Source organism: Rhipicephalus microplus, chromosome 1 (genome assembly GCF_043290135.1).
Source record: "Rhipicephalus microplus isolate Deutch F79 chromosome 1, USDA_Rmic, whole genome shotgun sequence".
NCBI classification, from domain to species: Eukaryota; Metazoa; Arthropoda; class Arachnida; order Ixodida; family Ixodidae; genus Rhipicephalus; species Rhipicephalus microplus.
The window spans coordinates 216,259,588-216,280,288 of NC_134700.1; the positions used below are offsets into that span (position 1 = coordinate 216,259,588).

Consider the following 20,701-nt stretch of genomic DNA (forward strand, 5'->3'; position numbering starts at 1 on the left):
TCTTAGGAAACGAATACCTCACAGATTGACAGAATGTTTGATGTCATGATCGTTTGATCATGACATCAGACAATGACGTCATAAATAATTCAAATCGTCTATCAGGCTCTGTGTTGGTGTGGTCGTGCGTGGCAAGCATGGATTGATTGCTCATTTTTAGAACGCCTTAGGTGCAACATGCTTGTGAAGAACCCTGATAAGAGAACAGGCGGGAGTACACCTGTGTTTGCTGAGGTCACAAGAAAAGTGCGACAACTTTTGGGATACGTAATTTACACCACGTACTTGCAGTTTATGACGGCATTGGATCGGCTATTGACATGAAATTCGCTTATGCCCCCTCAGTGTGAGATCGTATCTGAAAGATTACAAAGAACCTCGTAATGTCAGTTTATCCCTTCATGAGTCCTTGTGTTATAGGATCTGGGACTTGTGTACAGAATGCAATCGACATATTTTAATATTTTGTTCATTTTCATTTTTTTAGGCACTGCTTTGTCATCTTCTCTACCGAAGCAGAAGCAGAAGAAGCCCTCAATGGTTCATTCATGCTTAACAATCATCCCATTTCTGTCAAATGTGCTAGCGCCAGGATTGAGCCTGCTGGTTTCATCCCCAACACTGGAGCCCATCGAGAGCCACCGAGACGAGAAGGTAATCCGACTTGCCTCAACAGCGAATGTGTAGTTTGCCTACGACAAGGTTCCTTCCTACCCGTAAAACTCCTTGGACTAACTGGTTGTATGTATGGAAGTCCTTGTAGCGCCATTGGTGTCTTGTTCTTGCTTTTTCATTTGTGGTTTTCTTTTTTTAATCTGAAGGGGCCTCGGTACATTCCTGCATATGAGGCTGCATTGTCAGCGGAAATGTATATGTTGCTGCTTTATGGCATGCCAATCTGTCTATCCATTCAGCTTAATCTCCTTGCTCTGCATTACTTTAGTGTTAAAACAGGGAAGGTGCTATGCTTGAAAATTTGAGCTAGCTCTGGCCTATTGCCGAAAGCAGTGGAATGGGTATGAAGAATTGCGGCAAGCTCCAGTCTATGAACATTGTTGAAACAGCGACGCTGCTGTCCCCCTTCCTCAAGCTCACCTTCACATGTATGTGTGTGTGCCTTTCATTCGTTTGCCCTTTTCTCTAAGCCCCACCTTTGCCCATCATGGCATCATCACCATTTCTCTCCTACCAAGTCCCACTCTTGCCACGCCACAAGTCCTGGTAAACAATGGCATGCCAATGGACGGGGAGGCCTCAACTGTGAACAGCTTTGCTTTTAAGATACTTCTACCTTTCAACACGCTTGCATCGCATGACACAGTAGGCCTGCAGTCCAACTATGCCCTTTGGAAAGCCAAATAAAGCAGGCTAGTGGCAAAAGCAGGAGGGAGACATTATGAAGTTGCATTAAGTCAATGTATGGAACACTGGTGAAAGAATTAAACTGCTTTGTATATTGATTGTGGTTTTCGGCCAGATCAGGTTGGCCATTGTCATACATATCGGGATGTTTCATCAGCGCGTAACTGAAGTGAGCAAGAAATTGGGAGGATCTTTGCTCAATGTTCATAACAGCGAATGTGATAACTAATGACGCTTTGCAAGACTGCTTCCGGTGATTGGCACTTTGCAAAATGGTGAGCGCCTTCTTGCATTCACTTTAAAAATGCCCAGAAGTTGGCTTTTCCGCGAGATTTTTTTCCACCAGGTCCTTTTGTTTCCAGACTGCTTTTTATCTCCAAGCACATTCACCCCTAAAGCCAAGTACTAAGTTGACATTGATTGTTGAAATAGCGGTTCAAAAACCTCGTATTATTACTTTTGTGCGAAGGAAGGGCCTATTTTGAAATTAAATACTGTTTTAGTGATCCGCATCGGGTTAGCGCATTTCAAATTACCCGCCTAAAGAAGCGGACAGACCAGACTGACTCAGGTCACTGTTGCCGTGCACAGCGTTGCCCGGCTTTACTGCGCTAGTAGCAGCAGACCAAAAGCAGTGGGAGCCACAGCAGCAACAACGACATTGATCGATTTCCCACCATTGGCTCCAAAATTGCAGACGTTTTTTTTGGTTCAACTGCACCCCACTAGATGGCACCACCTGTCCTGTTTAACTATGCAAAAATTGAATTTTCAAACCACTTGTGCCATTCCCTTTATTAACGCCCGGCAGTTATTTTTTCCATGAATCGAACAGAAACGAACGAGAAGCATTTTATCGCATCTCTTGATGCACGGAAGGTTCTTTATATAGTGCAGCTACATCTTTACTAGTGATTAATCGTAGGCGGTCCGTCTGATGTCATCGAGATAATTTCGAGAATGTCCTACTGTGGCACGTGTGTTCTTGTGCATTTACCTTCATTTCTCGGTAAGTGGGGCACTGTTCTTGATAATATTGTTGTTTTAGATGTTGTCATACATTGAGCTTTCATTCTGACGTAAATTGTTATTTGACTTGAGTGTCGCTTCAACGTTCCTGCAAAGGTGCTGCAGCAGCACAAATATTTTTCAAGACACACTGCAGAAATTTTTGTGTCTAATTGTAAGTTTTTTGATGTGTGTACTAAGAAGACAAGAAAAACGATATAAAGGAAAGGCAGGGATTAGGGGTAAATGGGAAAAAAAAATTGTTTGCCTGCTACTCTGTGGTCGAGTTTATCTCTGTGGAAAATAAGCCTGCTCGCGCATTCGCAGCAACTATATTGCTAGCTGTCAGTTTGCCAGCATTTTGTTACTGCACTTCTCTTGTATTTAAAGAGTCCCTCACCAGGCTTCATAACAAATTCTAGTTAGACGCCTGCAGTTGTGTGTTCGAAGAAGAGTATTTCGTCACCAGGATTTTTTCAATGGGTTCATTACGAGCTGAGAAAACCAGTATTTGGAAGCAATACGAAACCATGATGAGAGGAAGTGAGATCGAAACCCTCGCCACTTGCCCCGCATAGCCTTCGCAAGTGAAATCTCTTCCCTATCCTCTCCAGCATCCGAGCAAACGATTGCGTGCGCAGGACGTGCCCGAGCAAGCCTAACCTCCGAGGGTGCGAGCGGCGTTGTTTTGTTGACCAGCGTTATTTTGTGGTATACTGCCCATTTCTGCGGTATGGATGCCTCAGTGCTTGCTCGTTTGGAAATGCTGGCTTAGACACAGTAGAGATAGATGAGCATGTTGAGTGCTCGAACGCGCAGGACCGCTAATTTTGTTTTCAGGGCTGATGTCTGCTCAATGCACTAACCGCGGGAACTTGGAACGCATGCGAAACGCAGGCATATTAGCCCTGCATCTCATTGCAATTCACGGGGCAAAACAAACAAACCAAAAAAAAAGACGCACACATTTCTATTTTGTGTCTCATTATTTATCTTAAGATTTATTAAATAAATCTATTCAAGCAATAAATTACGCAAACTACACACGTGTGAAATAGTTTTCGCCGTGTCACAGGCTACTGTTGGCGATGTCAGAGCACAGTCGTTTACGTACTGTACCGACGTCACAGCGCTACTGTCTGTAGGAGGCAATTCCTACGTATACGTCATGCCCTCATTCTCTGGGGATGCGCTCACGTAAGGAAGTGCAAGCAGGGTTCATCTTGAAGTTATATCCATTTCCGCGGTATGTAGCGTTGCAAATTTTGGCAGATGTGATCATGAATGCCCCATGTATGGTTTGCGCTCGGCAGCCCAATATTGTCAAACCTTTTGAGGGGCCCTTAATACGAGCAATTCAGCAAGTATGTTTCATTGCTGATGGTGATATGTAGTGCATAGGCCTGTGTGGTATGTCTGTCTGCTCTCTTTGCGATATCTACTATGTTTGTGTTGACTGGCCTGTATTTATTTTTTTTAGGCTCTAAGGACATCTCCACAGACAAGTCGAAGGAAGTTTTCCTTGCAAATTTGCCAGACCTTGTTGAAGAGGTCAGCTTTCATACCTTTTCTATTAATTTTGATGTGAAAGCATGTTACTTTGAGCATGCCTGCCTGCAGATGTTTTAGGACGTACTTGCTCCAAAAAGCTTAACTTATTGCCTGCTTGATCAAGCAGGCATCTGTGGGATGTGCAGTTATATGACTGAGAGTAAGAATATGCAAGCGTGTAGATCTTTGTATAATTAAGAGGCCCCGCAACACCTTTACTGTGATAGCAATTATGTGCGTACTCGATGAAGTTTGGTGTTGGCACCGCACTCATGTTTCGTATAAAGTACAAATCGGTAGCATGACCCCGTGCGTCGGATCTTCTATCTGCTAGTAAATGCGCATGAGTGTGGGCAATAACGCGGCTGAAGCGGAGATCACACGAGCTTGCCCTTTTGCACTGCCTGGAGAGCACACGCGATAGCATCTCCCGGTCCGGCGTATTAGACCTTCTGTGGATTGCTCCAGCACAGAGGCAATGCCCTGTTCATCTTTAACAAGCATGAACGGGTAGGGGGAGTGGTGAAGGGTCTTGCTGAAGCAGTATCTGTGCACCTATATTCTAAGGGTGTGGTCATGATCGCTGGCGTGCGAGCAATCTTGACAGGCATCAGCGGTTGGCTCTTATGCCCTTCTATGTGCTGCGCTCTCAAGGAGGATAACATTTTTTTCTTAGAGCAGCAGCACTTCCTTACATATTGTAGAGTTAAACATTACCAGATCCTAGAGAGTTACTCGCTGGCCTTATGCTGTATAACATTACAATTTATTGCTATCACATTCATTGCTTCGTCCTTGCGGAGAAACTTATGTTTTCATCATTATCCGAAAACGCTGCCGATCGGAAGTCAATGCTCCCGAGAACATGCCATCCAAACAGTGCAGCATGCAGCCTGGAATTTGCGAATAGCTGTCAAAGTTAGCTAGAAATCATTCCCTCTTCTTTCTACAAATGATGCCATATAGCCATAGGACCACACCGTATTTGCAACTCCGGAAAACACTGTGTCAGGGAATGTTTATCTTCCGTGTAGAGACGCTGCCACAATATAGGCACTGGGATTGTTTCTAGCGGCAAGATATAGCAGTGATTATGGGGTTCATTAGCTCATACTAACATACAGATTGCATTGTGGAATACTGGTGCAATAAACACTGCGATTCGGGCAAGAGAAATGATACAGGCACTAACTGTTGACAAACATTTATTTTCAGAGAGACAACATATAAACATACAACTGATCGTTCACAATGATCGTTCAACAGCAAAGAATTATCTGCAGTTAACTTTTTCTGCTTAAAACACTGAAACCAGCAAACCTAGTTCTTTATCCGACAGAGATAAAGAGGGGTGTCATAAGCATCTATCTCACAATCTTGTGATGACAAAGGCTTCAGATACATTTGTAGCTGTTTGATCGCCCTGTTGAAATGAAATGGTTAGCCGCCGTGATAGCTCAGTGGTAGGGCGTCGAAGGCGTTATTCGAAATGATATTGTTGTGTCATCAAAACGAGCGTGCATTTGTACTCTGTGCAATGAAAGGACAAGTAGCTACTTGATCTGCATTTTAAAGAGGTCATGAAGCACCCCTTCGGCTTGTTCAAAAACACATCCTGCGAAAAGCAGACACGGCTATGAACTGTTTTGCCAAACTGCGCATGCTGCATAAAGCCTGCAAGCAGAGCGCGAAGTTGCTGTTTTCTCAAGGGCCGTCTTTTCAAAAAGAGGCCGATTCTCAGTCTTGTCAACGGGTGGGCGAGTGACGTCAGACTTCACGTTTCTGTCATCGGACGTCGGAAATGATTATCGGCCAATAGCTGACATAAATCGAAAGCACTGTAGATCAGATGCGCTTATTCACATTGACACTGTGTATAACAGTTGTTGTAGTTGAGATATCGAAAGCCTTCGTTGCGAGTCTTCAGAATGATGACTCACGTGCGTTAGAGGCCAGCTGTCATCGGCTGAACTAGGTGCACCCACGTACGTTAGAGCGCGTGCTCATGGAAGTTTGCTTAGAAGTTGAATACAGCTCACATCTGCGTTCACCCTAATATGTTTTTCAACAAAACGTGCGCGATGGATGTTCTGATCTTGGGACACACATACCAGATGAATTAACTATCTTCTGTTAGGTTATCACGAGTAGTGAGAGACAGAAATTTGCATTTCTAAACAATGTGATGAAAAGACAGGCCATCGGAATTCGGTATAAAGTAAAAACACCACTCTCGGTCTTAGATGTGATGAAAAGACAGGTCATCGGAATTCGGTATAAAGTAAAAACACTACTCTCGGTCTTGGAAGTGTAGCATAGTGGGTTGTGTCAGCTTCACATTGCAGTGTGCGTCGACAGGCTGGATTCAAGCCTTGTTGACCCACCTCTTTATTTTTAAACTGCTTTGTTTTGTTGCAGTGTTGTGTTTTAGTCAGAATTGTGATCTGACTGAGACCACAATTTCCAAAAGCTAACTTAAAGCTCGATTTCGGCCCAAAACGGGTGTGCTGCGTGCCAGCGTCTAGCATGTGTCCTGCAGTGTGCCATCCTCCCAGTACCCTGCGCCACACTCTTCTAATAATTACGTATGGCACTGGGATAGCACCACTGTGTGTTATAATAGGGCATCATGTAATGAGTGAATGCATCGTGGCACCTGCGCTCATGGGGAAGCTTAAACGTATCTGCTGATCTATGTGACTCTGATCGTGTTGATGCTGCGCTAGTGGCACTTCGCACGGAGGGTCTGCCGCCGCAGAATAAGACACAGAAAAGCACCTATATTGCCAACATATGGCGACGGCGAAGGATTATGCTCAGCCTGCCTTTTGTAGGGGAGCTAACAAAAAAAAGCAGGTGATTCCGAATCCTACCTCACTGCTTGTTTCCTAGTGAAACGGGCAAAACTTCACACGATTTCGAGGTACCTTCTCGTGAAATGTCTTCCTTGATGATTGCCCTAGTCAGCTTGAGTAGTTTACAGCGCTACGGGTGGGCTTTGTATCAAACTGAAGAAAACAAACACTCACCTGCCAACAGCAAACGAGTGGTTGTGTGCTCGCTTCTAGGACGAAACGGTGGCTCGCGGTTATTTAACCGGCGTGTGCTTGAAGCGCCATTCAGTTCTTCCGAGTGGAGACTTCCTGCCAGACTACATAGCTACAGTAGCTACAGTGGAGCGAGAAGCAGCCAACCGGCACTATAAATTACCAGCAGCAGCCGTAGCACTGCCATGTCATCCGGAAAAGAAACCAGGCTACATTGAAGCGAGGTGACATGGTGCACTGGGCAGGGCGCTGCGAATATTGCTGCCCTCTCCGGTGGAACGAAGCATGTTGCGGGGAATGCGTCATGCAAATGTTGTGATCGCTGTATCTCCGGTCCTACTTTAGCTTTTTGAAAAATTCTTTTGGCTATGCATTTCTGCGAGGCACCCCACTCATTCCAAGGTGTTTTTCATTTAAAGTGCGAGGGGTGGTTCATGACCCCCTTAAGCAAGAGAGACATTCATGGGGTAAAAATTTCATGCAATGTTTTGTTTGCTCGACATACGTGCGACCGCGTGATATAGGCAATTTATAGTGTCAGTTGAAGGTTAGCGCATGCATTGCCTCCATGGCTTGTGTCCCTGTGTTTTTTGCGCTATTCCACACTGCAGTCATACCAATCAGCTTGCTTTTCTTCACCAATATGGTACAGATAAAACAGGACCGGCATGACTTATGTAAACATAGCAAATGAAAACATCAACAGACGTCAATAAGGCTTTACTGAAATTGATGATTGATTGATTGATTGATATGTGGCGTTTAACGTCCAAAAACCCCCATATGATTATGACAGATGCCGTAGTGGAGAGCTCTGAAAATTTAAACCACCTAGGGTTCTTTAACGTGCAGCCAAATCTGAGCACAAAGGCCTACAGCATTTTCGCCTCCATCGCAAATGCAGCCGCCACAGCCGGGATTCGATCCCGCGACCTGCGGGTCAGCAGCTGAGTACTTTAGCCACTAGACCACCATGGCGAGGCTTTTACTGAAATTGTTGCATTAAAGACTTTCAATGACAGCTGTACGAAAGTGAAGTCTCTATGGTAGGCCAAAGCAAACTTGCAACTACACGTGTGTCTGTGAGATGTATTTGCTTCAAGTGTGGAATACTGCTTCAACAATGATGTGGTTGCGCATACTGCGGCCCTTACAGGAACACATCCTCCAGCTGTTTGAGAGATTTGGACCTGAGAAAGTGGTGATTAAGAAACCGGATAACAAGAAGCCGTAAGTATTATTATACAGGTCATGGAAATTGAATGATTACTGAATACCTAAATAAGTAGTAGCTGCCGTGAGGCAAACTGCTTGTGTAAGGATATGGTATGATGTTGTGACAGGCTGCATAAAGTGAAATAACATTCTGTAGCATCCGTCTATTCGCACCTTCACAGAGCACAGTGGCTTTTTTTTTTTTCATGGCTGTTTTACATGCACTGGGTGTTGACTTGTAAAACAGGTTTGCGTTCCTGACACTACGTGACCAGCAGGCTGCTGAAGAAGCCATCAGCGAGCTGAATAACCATGTTTTTCTTGGAAAGAAGATCACCGTCATGGCCTCTGGACAGAAAGGTGGTAAGTGAGCATTTGAGAATTCATGAACTGCATTTCAATGCATTATAGGGCTGTATGGGCTCTTCATAGTAGAGCAAAGGCTTAGCATTGCACTTGTGATGTAATTTGTGGTGCGCTTCGCTCTTATCACTGCAAGGGTTAAGTAATGAATGAGACAGCAATGAATATGAATGTCACACGAACAATGGGAAGCAGCTCAAAACTTGTGGCAGGCTGCTCTAGCACAAAGAACATATGAAGAGAGCACACACGGCACGAGAGCAAAAACTCGGAACTTTCACAGTTTGTCACCTACAGCACGCTGCTCAAACACAAAGGTGCACGAAGAGAGCAAGCTCAGTATGAGTGCTAACTGACACCGGTCGCAGCTTGACACCGGCAACATGCTGTTCAAACACAAAGTACACGCAAAAAGAAAAAAAAAAAGCATAGGTGCAGTCGTGGGTGAACTTTTCGGACTCCAAAAATTCTGACTTGTTGGACATTATAGACTTCACAAATGCTTCGTCAAGGTTCCCATTTCACTAATGCAATTTGTAACCAATTTTCCAGATGAATTTATGCTCCAAAGTTCAATTTTTCAGTCTAAATCGTTTGTTTTTAGCTATGCCACTTGATTTCGAAAGCCACCATGCTGGATTTTTTGTCGGATTGGTCGAGTTTGGCTTGCAGTGGCTTGTCGTGTGGCCTTCAAGATTGAAAGTGTGCACAATCTTTCAGTTTCAGAGGCCATGTCTATTCTTACTTGGCCAGCAAAACAGCAAAACTTTTCTTTTTCAGTCAGTCTTGTCATCCTCATTAATACGCTGGTAGGTTGTTATTTTCTGGGCGTTTGTTTTTTTGGTCGTCATTGCGCGTGTGGTCGTGCTAGTGGTGTGCGAAGTGTGTTTGAGCCGTCGTGCGCTTCACATGCTCTCACCAGTTCATGATTGCTCAGCAGCACTTTGTGGTCATGGTGCTTGGCCACTGACCAGGAGCACGCGGGTACGATTGCGGCCGCGACAGTAGTGTTTTGATGGTGGCGAAATGCTGGAGGCTCACGTACTGTGCGGTGTCGGTGCAGGTAAAAGAAGGCCACACCATGTTGTTAAATTCCACCAAACGGGTGAGATGTTGCATGCACCTTTTTGAAACAGGCATAAAGTTTTGTTTGCTTGGTTCTATGGAGCCACCAACTTTGCCGCCCACAACGGTCGGTGGCTGCAATTTCCAATGCGCTTGCCAACGACGTTATCATAGCCGAAACCCAAGAACAGCATGAAGCATGGTATTATTGGGCATCTCTTTTTGTTTTTGTTTTGTGTTTTCTAACTCGAATAAACTTCATTTACACTTACACCTGTCTCTCCCACGTAATATTTTTTACTGCATATATGTCGATGATGTACAGATTGGTTTCAAATCGTGCAACATCTCAATGTGCCAACGTCAGGTTTAACTAGGGTATTACAATGGGCAGATTAAAATGGTTTTATACTTCCTGGTTTTCTCCATCTTGATGGTTTTCTTCATCCTGATGCAAGCATTTTCACAGGAGAAGCTAATGCACTACTGACGGTCGTACAACACATCAAACAGATAAAATTACAAAAGGCGGTAATATACACAGATTCCCTAAGTGAGGTTAAAGCTCTGAAAACTCCTAAAGAACACAGAAACCCCGTGCTGGTGTCACTTTACTCACTTTTGTGCACACTGTACACATCAAAACAGCATGTCGTTGTCTGCGGGGTGCCAGGGCACCGTGAGCTACAAGAGAACGTTTTGGCGGAGAAGCTGGCTGCTTCCGCCAACGACACCACTTCCAATGCATCAATATCAATCCCTGCACTTGACTTGAAACCTTTTCTAAAACGAAAGCTCAGGGGGTATTGGCAGAGCACGTGGGATAGACACACAGACCATAAAGTCCATGCTATTAAGCCGCAACTAGGTAATTGGCCGCCACTATCAAAATTACGACACACAGAAGTAGCACTAACAAGGCTTAGAACAGGACATACACACTTCACACATTCATATCTTGTCTACCGGCAATCCACCATTGTGTGAGAGATGTGGAGAACCACTTACGGTTCTCCACATTCTCGTCCAGTGCAATGAGCTAGATGCTCTAAGAAAAAAGCACTTTTTACTGCCCTACCGACAGCAGCTCCCACTATACCCTGAGATGCTCATCTGTAGGGGTCCGCTTTTTAAACTGCAAGTACTTTTCACGTTTTTAAGAGATGTCCACAGCTTTCACCCCATATTTCGATCTGTAGCACGACCTCTGTATCGTGGTCGTGGTTGTGGTGACTACAGCTCCTCCATGATTTTATATCATGACATTTTGCCATCCACTTTCACTGCACATATTTCACGCCACTGCCATGATTTTATTACCTCCATGTTTTTACCCGCGTTAGTGCGAGGAATTTTAAGGCCCCTTTACAGCCACATATGATATCATTGTTCATGTCTCTAACCTACTGAAATAGCGCTCTTTGGCCATGCCCTTGCACCATAAAATACCACTCATCATGATCATCAAACTTAATTTTCAGGGCTTGACCATTTTTTCGGACTGTTCGATTTTTCAGACTATTTCGCGATCCCCGCTAGGTTTGAAAAATCCATGGGCGACTGTATATGCAGGATGAGTGGGAACTAGCTACTGTCGCAATTTTCACCTTTCATTCGAAAAGTATGCTTAAAGGGTCTAAAATGCACAACCAAGTAGCCCCTACTTTGGCACTTCCAGCTAGCAGCTCAGTCGTAACAGCAAATGTGGCTGCTCAGCAAATGTGGCTGCTAAGGCGTGCAAAGGGACATTTGGGGGGGGTCAGTAGCTTCAACGCAGTGAAAACATTGAAAGCACAAGATGTAGAAACCACCCCTCTCACAAAGTGAGTGTGTGAGCATTGGCGACCACGCCCTGTAGGTGAAAGTACAAGTTGAAGGCGTGCATCCTAATTCAGTGAAACACGAATGGAGTGTATACAGCAGCGCCTCGTTTATACTTTCCTGGAACCAGGGTCGTATGACAGGTTCTGCGGCCAGAAAAACATTCAGGTGTGTTTGCAGTGCCTAATTTGCCGCTCCAGGCCATCCCTGCTTTCACCAGTGGTTCCCTCTAGATTTTTGCAAATTTCTTGATTGTCTCCTCAATATGTTCTCTGAATCGCTCAGTGGCCCCTCAGCCATTGCCTCAGCTCTCGGTCAACCGCACACCTACCTGAAGACAGGAGGCTACACTGGTTGCCTAAATCTTTAAATGGCTTTAAAGAAAGATGTGCCTTTACTGCAGCACTGGGCTCGATTTTGCTGAGTATTGCAAATTCACCTGTAGCGCAGTACATAAACATAGACGTACACTTGTTGCATACACTTTTGTTCAGAGCAAATGGCTACAGCAAAAGCTGGGGAACACTGTGGAGCTAACAGTAAGGGGCATATAAAATGGAGGCGGTCATTCCCCCACTCTACTGCTACACAGCATGTCTTGCCATGTAACCATGGCATTGTTGCCATTGTACCAGTGGATATGGTAGATAAGACATCATTTCTTCCCAACTTCTGTCCTAAAGCTTGTTTGATTTCGGGTCGATCCTTTCATTGCATGGCGCACTTCCAGTTAACATTCGTGTTCCTCTGGCTGGACGATTTTGGCTAACTGCGGGCTGCCAGAGCCTATCGGGACAAAATTGTTTTGGAAGTCATCTGGAATGTTTTGGCTATCAGATGTCAAAAAAGATACATGCTTGCCGCTATCCTTTTATGGACTTGACGGATCGAAGTGCGAGAACTGGGGACTTGGCCGTCGGTTGCCGTTACTCCTTGCATTATCTTTTAAAGTCCGTTTCCACATTTGAGGTGGTGCGAGTACAAGTGGCGGCAAACATGCCACTACATCTCTCAAGTTAAAGACACAACAGAAGCTGATCAACATGCATAGGGCGACTTAGTGTGTTATAACCTCGACCTGCAGTTGTTGCTTTTGGGGTCTCTCCACACTTTTGTGACATTTCATGTACTGTGTTTCACTGCACTTGTTACGTGCACTGCGCCGAGTTGAGGTTGCGGCACCGTTACTGGTGTGGCACTTTTTTTCATGGACTGGGTGAGTCATGCTTGATCTTGCGATACCTTCAGGATCGTATCCCGAACTTGTATGCTCGAGAGTACCGTAATTACTCGAATCTAACGCGCACCTTTTTTCCGGTTAAGCGAGTTCATAAATCGCATGCGCGTTAGAATCGAGTACGAACAAAAAAATTACAGTCAATCTATTGCCATCGGCAAATCCAAAATGGCCGCCCCCTACGTGCGTCGGCTCCTTCCTCCGTGTGCGTCGGCATAGCGCGTCGGCCATTTCTGCCTATGTGTTTCTCATGTGCGACACTTCGTACGTGTGCTGAGGAGTTCGTCATCTAGTAGTGCATTTGAATCGACGGCGTGGATGGGCCGACTCCCGAAACTCGAGTGCACCACGATGCCGCTTTTAAAAGAAAAGTCATCGCGTGTGCAGAAACGGACGGAAATCGGGCCGCATCGCGGTCGTTCGGAGTTCCCGAAACGTGCGTGCGGGACCGGCGGAAACAAAAGCAGAAGATTGTCGACAGCAAAACTTCACGCAAAGGCTTCTGTGGACCACACCGGGGTCGGTTTCCGCAAATTAAAGAGCTGCTCGGCGAGTATATGCTTGAGCAGCGAGTCGCACAGCGGCCCGTGACGACAGAACTGCTCCAAGTGCGGGCTATGCAATTAGTCTTAGAAAAAGGTCTAATGCGGAGCCAGTTTAAAGCGAGCAGGTGCTGGCTAACTAACTTTATGAAGAGGAAAGGCTTTTTCCTCCGAAGGGGAACATGCATATGCAAAAAGTTTTGCGGAGGAGTACGATGAAAAGCTTCACAGTTTTCAGAGGTTCGTCCTAAACTTGCGGCGCAACAACGGCTACCTGCTTGGGCAAATCGGGAATGCCGATCATACGCCTCTTTACTTCGACATGCCTGGCACCACAACCGTCGAGAAGAAGGGGGCGAAGCAAGTTCGCGTGCTGACATCGGTCCACGGTAAAACTACAGTGGCGGCAATGGTCTGTTACACGTCAGATGGGCACAAGCTTCGCCCGTACCTCATATTTAAATGGAAGACGCTCCCGAAAGGAGTCGTTTTTTCGAGTGGTGTGATCGTGCGGGCCAGCGAGAGAAATGGGTGCGCGTTGCAATTGATGTCTTACTTTTTTTTTTTTTTCGCGGTGGAAATCGGGTGCGCGTTACAATCGAGGGCGCGGTAGAATCGAGTAAATACGGTATCACTTTCCCTAGCCCCATATGTTCAAGTGGCAATAAAGAAAGAACAGACTCTGGTGTGGCACAAAAGCTTCATTTGCTGCTATGGCGGCAGCTTTTTTTTATATTTATGCAACGGAACTAGCTGGCTGACTTCTCGCTGCCAGCCAGAAGTCAGCCAGCCAATTCCGTTCTGAAAAGTTTGAAAAATCTAACAGTCCCACTATGTTTTTGGGAAATAAATGTTTTTTCCCCTTTTACCTCAACATGGTCTTGTCGGCCTCTATTTTTACTGGATTCGTATAGTATGTTTTTTCCCCAAATCATATGTTTATTTTTGTTTTTTTTCACACATATTAACGTGATTCTGCTGTATATGTATTAAAGCAACACAAACACCTTAGTGCTTGTGTGCATTGCATTAATTTCATACCTAGTCGAAGTGTCTCAGTGCTATTACGACACCATAAACCACCTACTGCCATGGTCATTCACCTTGCCAATTAGTGGAAATAACGAACGTGAATATTAATTTTCAAGACATGTTACTGCCACAGCAGTGCAACTCTAGCACCACCCTGCTGGTCTTGCCAGAGGGGGCATTTTCTGCTTCAGCTAGCTCCCCCCCTCATCAACGAGAACACACAAAGCAAATAATCTCCTTTGCTCTTTTTCTCTCTTGTGCGATTCCGAAGGAGCCCAGAAGAGAAAGGGTATGGAATATAGTTCTAAGCTTGGAATACTAGAAGCTTTTTTTTTCTTGTAGATAAGATTACCATACTATCATCGCCGCCTTTGTTTTGCTTGTCAGGTTCTTCAACTCGGCCAAACAGGAATGCACAGCCAAACAGCTCCAGTTCTTTTCATGGAGGCAACAGTTCAGAGGAGTCTTGGGATAGCACGCCATCACCTGCACCAAGTGAGAATTTGGGCATGTCTTCATTGTCTCTTCCTTTTCTCACAGCCACTGCAAAATGTTAATAAAGAAAAAGCTATTTTTTTATAGATAAGATTGACATACATAATTGCCGCGTTTGTTTTGCTTGTCAGAATCTTCTACGCAGCCAAACAGGAATGCACATTCAAACAGCTCCAATTCTTTTCATGGAGGCAACGATTCGGAGGAGTCTTGGGATAGTGCGCCATCACCTGCACCAAGTGAGAATTCGGGCATGCCTTCAATGTCTTCCTTTTCTCACAGCCACTGCAAAATGTTAATAGAAAAAAAGTTTCTTTTTGTAGATAAGATTACCATACTATCATCGCCACCTTTGTTTTGCTTGTCAGGTTCTTCAACTCGGCCAAACAGGAATGCACAGCCAAACAGCTCCAATTCTTTTCATGGAGGCAACGATTCGGAGGAGTCTTGGGATAGCGCGCCATCACCTGCACCAAGTGAGCATTTGGTCATGTCTTTATTGTCTCTTACTTTTCTCACAACCACTGCAAGATGTTTTGTTTTCAAGCCCTGCTTAAGAGGCACGTGGAAAACAATTACAGAAAAAAAAAAAATTTGCAATGGCTTGATGTTTCCGCCCAGCAATCACGCATACCACCGCATGGTGGACAAAGGACTGAGGTCGCCAGTTATGTATCATCCAAAATTGGCACTTGCCTTTTGGACATTGTAGTGCTTGTTACCACAAGGTGAACAAAGAGCAGTTAAGTATTGTTTCGGTCTGCGAAATCTTGGCATGTTTAAAGAGTGTATTGTGAAACCTGTACACAGGACCTAAAAATGAACTCAACGAGGCCACAGGGATACTATGGTGAACTAAACAGTTCATGAAATAAACTTGAGCCATTGGTGCACGGCATGTCATCATGGTAACCCAGGCCACTGTACGGCTATCTCTTGGTGATAGATCATCTTAAAGGGGAAGATTTTGTTGTGATATTTTGGGGGCGAAGCTCCCTAAGCCGTGCGTCCGCAATGTATGTAATAGTCGTCGCAGTAGTAGGTAGCCACCTCCATGGCCGGACTAAAGGAGCGCCACGCGTGCACCCTTTTCAATTGAGGAGGAAACCCGTGCACATAAATTATAAATAAAAGGATAAATGTTTCTGATGAAATAACTTACAGAGATGAGTATTGCTGACTTAATCTCTAATAAAACTTGCCTTGAAGTTGATGCTTACTAAAAAGAACTAGTATCAGAAGGATGCACTTTGAGCACTATCTGACCAGAAAGGGTTGCCACGTTAAACTCGCTGGGCGTAACCTCTTTGGTTTTAGCAAGGTTTAAGTGAGCGTTGGGCTGCAGTGCCATGAATGTAGTGAACTAGTATATAGCCATGAACTAGAGGTGGTGAAAGGTGGGAAGTAGGCATGAAGCACAGGCTGTAAGAAAGTGCGCGAGTGTCACCTCTCATTTAGTCCTTGGAATGTCCGCTGGACGGCAGTACTTCTATATGCTGAATATATGATGAAAAGAAGCGACATGACTGTACTTAGAGTGTTCACTAAATGGACGGACAGATCAACGGATGGACAGACAGACAGGTGGACACGAGGATTGATAGACAGTCGCACGGATGGATGCAGGAACGGACACACAGATTGATGGATGCATGGATGTATGCACAGACGCATAAATGGACGGACCGAAAGACGCACGGAGGGTCACACAGACGGACGCTCAGATGGACGGACAGATGCTTTGCCCCACTGATCATCTTGCACTCCGTGGATATGCTGTGATTTTTTTTACTGCTGCACATATGAAAAATTATCACAAGTAAAATTCTTCTCGTTGACAAGTTTCAGCATGAAAAAAGAAAAAAAAAAACTGTTGTATGCATAGAAAGCAATAACAGTGTTAACCATGGAATACCTGCCAACTCTCACAATTTGACCGCAACGCTCCTGGTTGCATGGGAACATCCGTAAATATTCTGAAAAACAGCCCTAACACTGCTGTGAAAAAAGAAAAAGTGTAATTAAAGGACAGTGCTTTCACAATTTTTTCTAACGTTGAAGAACATGGACACCCATTCAGAGGAGCCCCATGATCACATCCTCTCTATTTAAAGGATTGACAGCTACCCAGAACATGAGATGAGTTGACTTCACTGATGGAGAGACCGTCTTGTCTGTTACATTGGCTGAAGCGAACCTTCTTTTTTTTTTCGTGAGAGGTGGGTTTATATCTATTTCTTAATTGAAAGTCGAAAAATCTATATTTCTTCAGGTTAAATCTATATTTCTTCATTGAAAGTCGAAAAAAAAGTGCCTCTGGTGAAAAGAACATGAATGATTCGATGTACCTGGCCACGTGACTGTTGATTGCTGTATGCAGTCGACGTTTTTTTTTTTTTAGAATTGAAATATTGTTAGTTGCTTTATATTAAAAGATATTACTAACTCTAGTTTTGTTGGTTGAAAGTAGTAAGAAGCACTGTACTGACAACATTGACATCAATAGAGAATGCCATTCTACACCCACGTAGACCAAGAAGTCAAGGTTGCAGTGATGTTCAATTTGAATATCATTTAGTACTGCAAATGACATATTTGCCATCTGACGGGTAATAGATCTATCTTTTTTTGCATTGTACTGCAGTGCACATATGGCTGCTGTTTTAGGCACCGCAGGACACAGTGCCCTTATGAAGTTGAAGATTAATACACGTACATTAGATTTCACAAAGTCTGTCATGCCGCGCAATGGCTTTGAGGTCTACTTTGCCACAGTGTAGCGGTGTCATGTGGAAAGCGTACGAAGAGTGGGAAGAGGCCATAAGCTTTCATAAAACAGGGCACGTTTTGTCCCTAAATTGCAGAAGCATACACATGCCATACGATTAAGAAAACCAATATGATCTCTGACATCTGAAAACATTACTGGCAGGTGGTGTTGCTGTGGTCCTGAGACAAAGACAAATGTGCATGAGTTTCCTTTAATTTTTTGTTTCCACATCTCTGGCTTTCACCTTTCTTTTGCTATTACGGGACAGGTATGCCTCATGCTTGAAACAGTACAGTGTTTTTGTCAATGTCGTAATTGCCACTTGAAAGCTCGAAAAATGCTGCTTAATCTATCGCCAGTGAGCCCCGAACATCTGTAAATGTGTGGAATGAAACATACATAGTAGTAGGTTTCGTTCCCAATCATATTACAATCATTTTGGTGGCAACTGAAAACGATAATGCTCACAGTAGGTTCGTGCATATGGTGCTGCAAATAACAGGTTGTTCGAGTTAGTCCAAAGTTCCCTTCGTCCACATTGTCACTGTAGTTCAGAGTGCAGTTTGGGACAATTTGAAGTTAGTATGTTTGTGTGCTTTATAGTATGTTTTTCTGCTTTCTTGTAATGCGTACAGTCCAGCATTTGTCTGGCGCAAGTAAATTATGAAAATTGTTCTGTGCTCTGCATTTATTTGCTCCCTCTTTAATTTTCTGATTGTCCTTGTGGCCTTTTTATCTTGTCATGGCTCAGGTTCAGCATCTTGGCCAAATAACAAGAGTGCGCAGAACGGCAACAACTTTTCCCATAAAACGGGCAGTTCGGAAGTAAGCTGGGACAGTGTGCCATCTATGCCGGTCAATTCTCCCGAAGCACATTCTTCCTCCACCTTCTCTGAGCCAAGCCTCGACGGACCTCCGATGCTGTGTAAAGTCTCGGATGCTCTTGCGGCTGGTGATATACCTCCATCACTGATTCGTGTGAGGAATAGTGGATCGTCTACCGCTCCCAAACGAGCTGCCTTTAACATGTCCAAGCAAACTGCTATGAATGGAGTGGACTCACTGGATGGTCCACCTCCCCTGGAGCGGGTTCCAGCTCGGGAATCTCACGGAAGGCCACAACTAAAAGGTTGGTAACCTTTTGACCATAACTGCAGTTCCCAGATGTGTGATCAGTTTGCGTAACATAGGATTTAGCGTAATGCCTCCATTTTGAACAGAAAACACTTGACTGTAATGTGTGAAGCGTCATGGTGTAAAGCTCTCAGCCATTACGTTCACATCCTGTCGTGCAATTCTGAGACGCTCTCTAGCTTGATCCCTTTCATGTGTCATTATTCATCATGTCGAAATACTACAAGGTGCTACTTGTGTTTAGTTATCACATTTTGATGCTGTGAGTGAGCAGGGAAGCGTCAGTATTTTGGTTCTATTCTGAATCATCTACTCGTAGTGTTGCTTTCATTTTGCCTTGCATGTACAGTCGCACTCAGTATGAGTTGGCTGTGGTTAAAGTTACCACGATCCTAAACATAATACCGACAGGCGTCAAATTGGTTATGAAAGTGCCGCTAATCGAGAGAGTTTATCACCAGTTTTTTTTTTTCTATGTAGGTGCCACTTTGCAGTCTTGGTGCCATTTTGAATACAGACAGCATATCGCAACTCATATTGAGTGTGACTGTATTAGCATTAATCCCGATACTTCTGTGAAACATTAAGGTTTTGATGATAGAAACTGAGCATAGAAAGCTTGAGTTTTTGAGATGGTGCGTAAACTTTTTACTTGATAAAAGTGATGACATCTCTTAGTAGCGTTTCTTGTTTTGCATTTAGGATTATGTAAACGTACCAAAGATTGGAATCGGGAACTGCTAGTTATCGTTGTGCATGACATTAAGTGTACATTCATTATGAACGTTAACATGTGTTGCAGGTCCATCAGCTGTCGAGTCACCAAATGAAGTTTTTGTGGGGAATTTGAAGGCAGGCGTTACAGAAGTAAGAGTTTGCCTTCTACTTGTCTGTTGTTCCTACTGCTTCTGTGACAAGTACCAGCAGATGTTTTGACATGCCAAAAACAAACATGAATTTCAAGTAGTATTAAAGAGTTGCCATGCAACGACGTAAATTGGCCAGGGTTGCTTTCTTTGATATGCTGTAGTGTAGGCTTCTGCAGCGAAGTTCTATGTGCAGTCAAACCTCTTTAATACGTACCCACTTTCACTAAGGGCTAACATACTAATGGCTAAAACAGAGTTGCGACGAATCCCCGACGGTATCTTAGAGAAACTAATGCAATAATTGATCGCTTAAGCTGTAGTGGTTCATATGCCTATTGATTAGTGTGTACCAGCTGCATACCGCTGTTACCTTATGTGCCATTAAAAACTTGTGTGCCGCTGAACTTGCCAACGCCAAAATTTGCCACTAACAGCTTTCCATCATTTCGAAAGTTTCGATCAAGTTTTCTGACTTCCGTGTGATTGCAACAATGCTTTTCTGGGTAATCTTCGAGAAAGAAAAAAATTGAGGTGGTGGATGCCAACCAATCCACCAGGATAGCTTATCGCTGATGCCTTGCGAAATACAGTCGAACCCCACTACAATGAAACTGACGGGGCGCGGAAAAAATTTCGTTGTAGTGAAATAGAAAAAATATAGCTGATCTTAGCTAGCAAAACAAAGGAAAGTTTTTTCTCAAAATTCAAAAAATGTCCGCTGCTTCCTATTCTTTCGCAGCAGCGTCACAGCGTCATTCTCACCCATGCATAGCCGGGCCATGGTGAAAAGCAGGCTGGAACAACCCCTAAAGCCGCCTTCGTGAACAAACCAAATTGTATTAACACGTTAAGACCAGCACCTGTCCACCGTCAAAAGTATTCGACAACGCCGAGATGGAGGCAGGGTATTGTGGAGCGGCAACTTTTGCATTATTCTGTGCCATTGTTATCATCCATCACTCGTTGCTAGCTTATTTTGTTGATAATGCAGACGAACAGCCACTCTGATTAATTATCACACTGCCCCCAGATTGACCCGCCTAGGGGGAATCGGCAGTCGCCTTTTCCTGTCTCCCCCTCACATCTTCGTCTTTTCTCTTACTTTAAATCTTTCCTGTCCTCTCCGTGTTTCCTGGCGGCAAGGGTTAACCCTGTGTGGCTGTCCTACCTTGGATACACCATATTCGGTT

General features: G+C 44.4%; 1 protein-coding gene across 3 annotated transcripts in view; it reads left to right on the forward strand.

Moving 5' to 3' along the window:
* The window catches only part of LOC142807557 (uncharacterized), a 67,769-nt gene that overhangs the window by 2,695 nt on the left and 44,373 nt on the right, over positions 1–20,701 (forward strand). For 2 of the 3 annotated variants that reach the window (XM_075891360.1, XM_075891359.1), the window contains 9 exons: positions 488–654; positions 3,851–3,921; positions 8,125–8,198; positions 8,431–8,546; positions 14,631–14,738; positions 14,870–14,977; positions 15,107–15,214; positions 18,260–18,637; positions 19,445–19,509. In XM_075891360.1, the coding sequence (XP_075747475.1) occupies positions 488–654; positions 3,851–3,921; positions 8,125–8,198; positions 8,431–8,546; positions 14,631–14,738; positions 14,870–14,977; positions 15,107–15,214; positions 18,260–18,637; positions 19,445–19,509 (1,195 nt within the window). The remainder of the gene's footprint in view (positions 1–487; positions 655–3,850; positions 3,922–8,124; positions 8,199–8,430; positions 8,547–14,630; positions 14,739–14,869; positions 14,978–15,106; positions 15,215–18,259; positions 18,638–19,444; positions 19,510–20,701) is intronic. The other variant, XM_075891361.1, reaches the window with a different exon arrangement.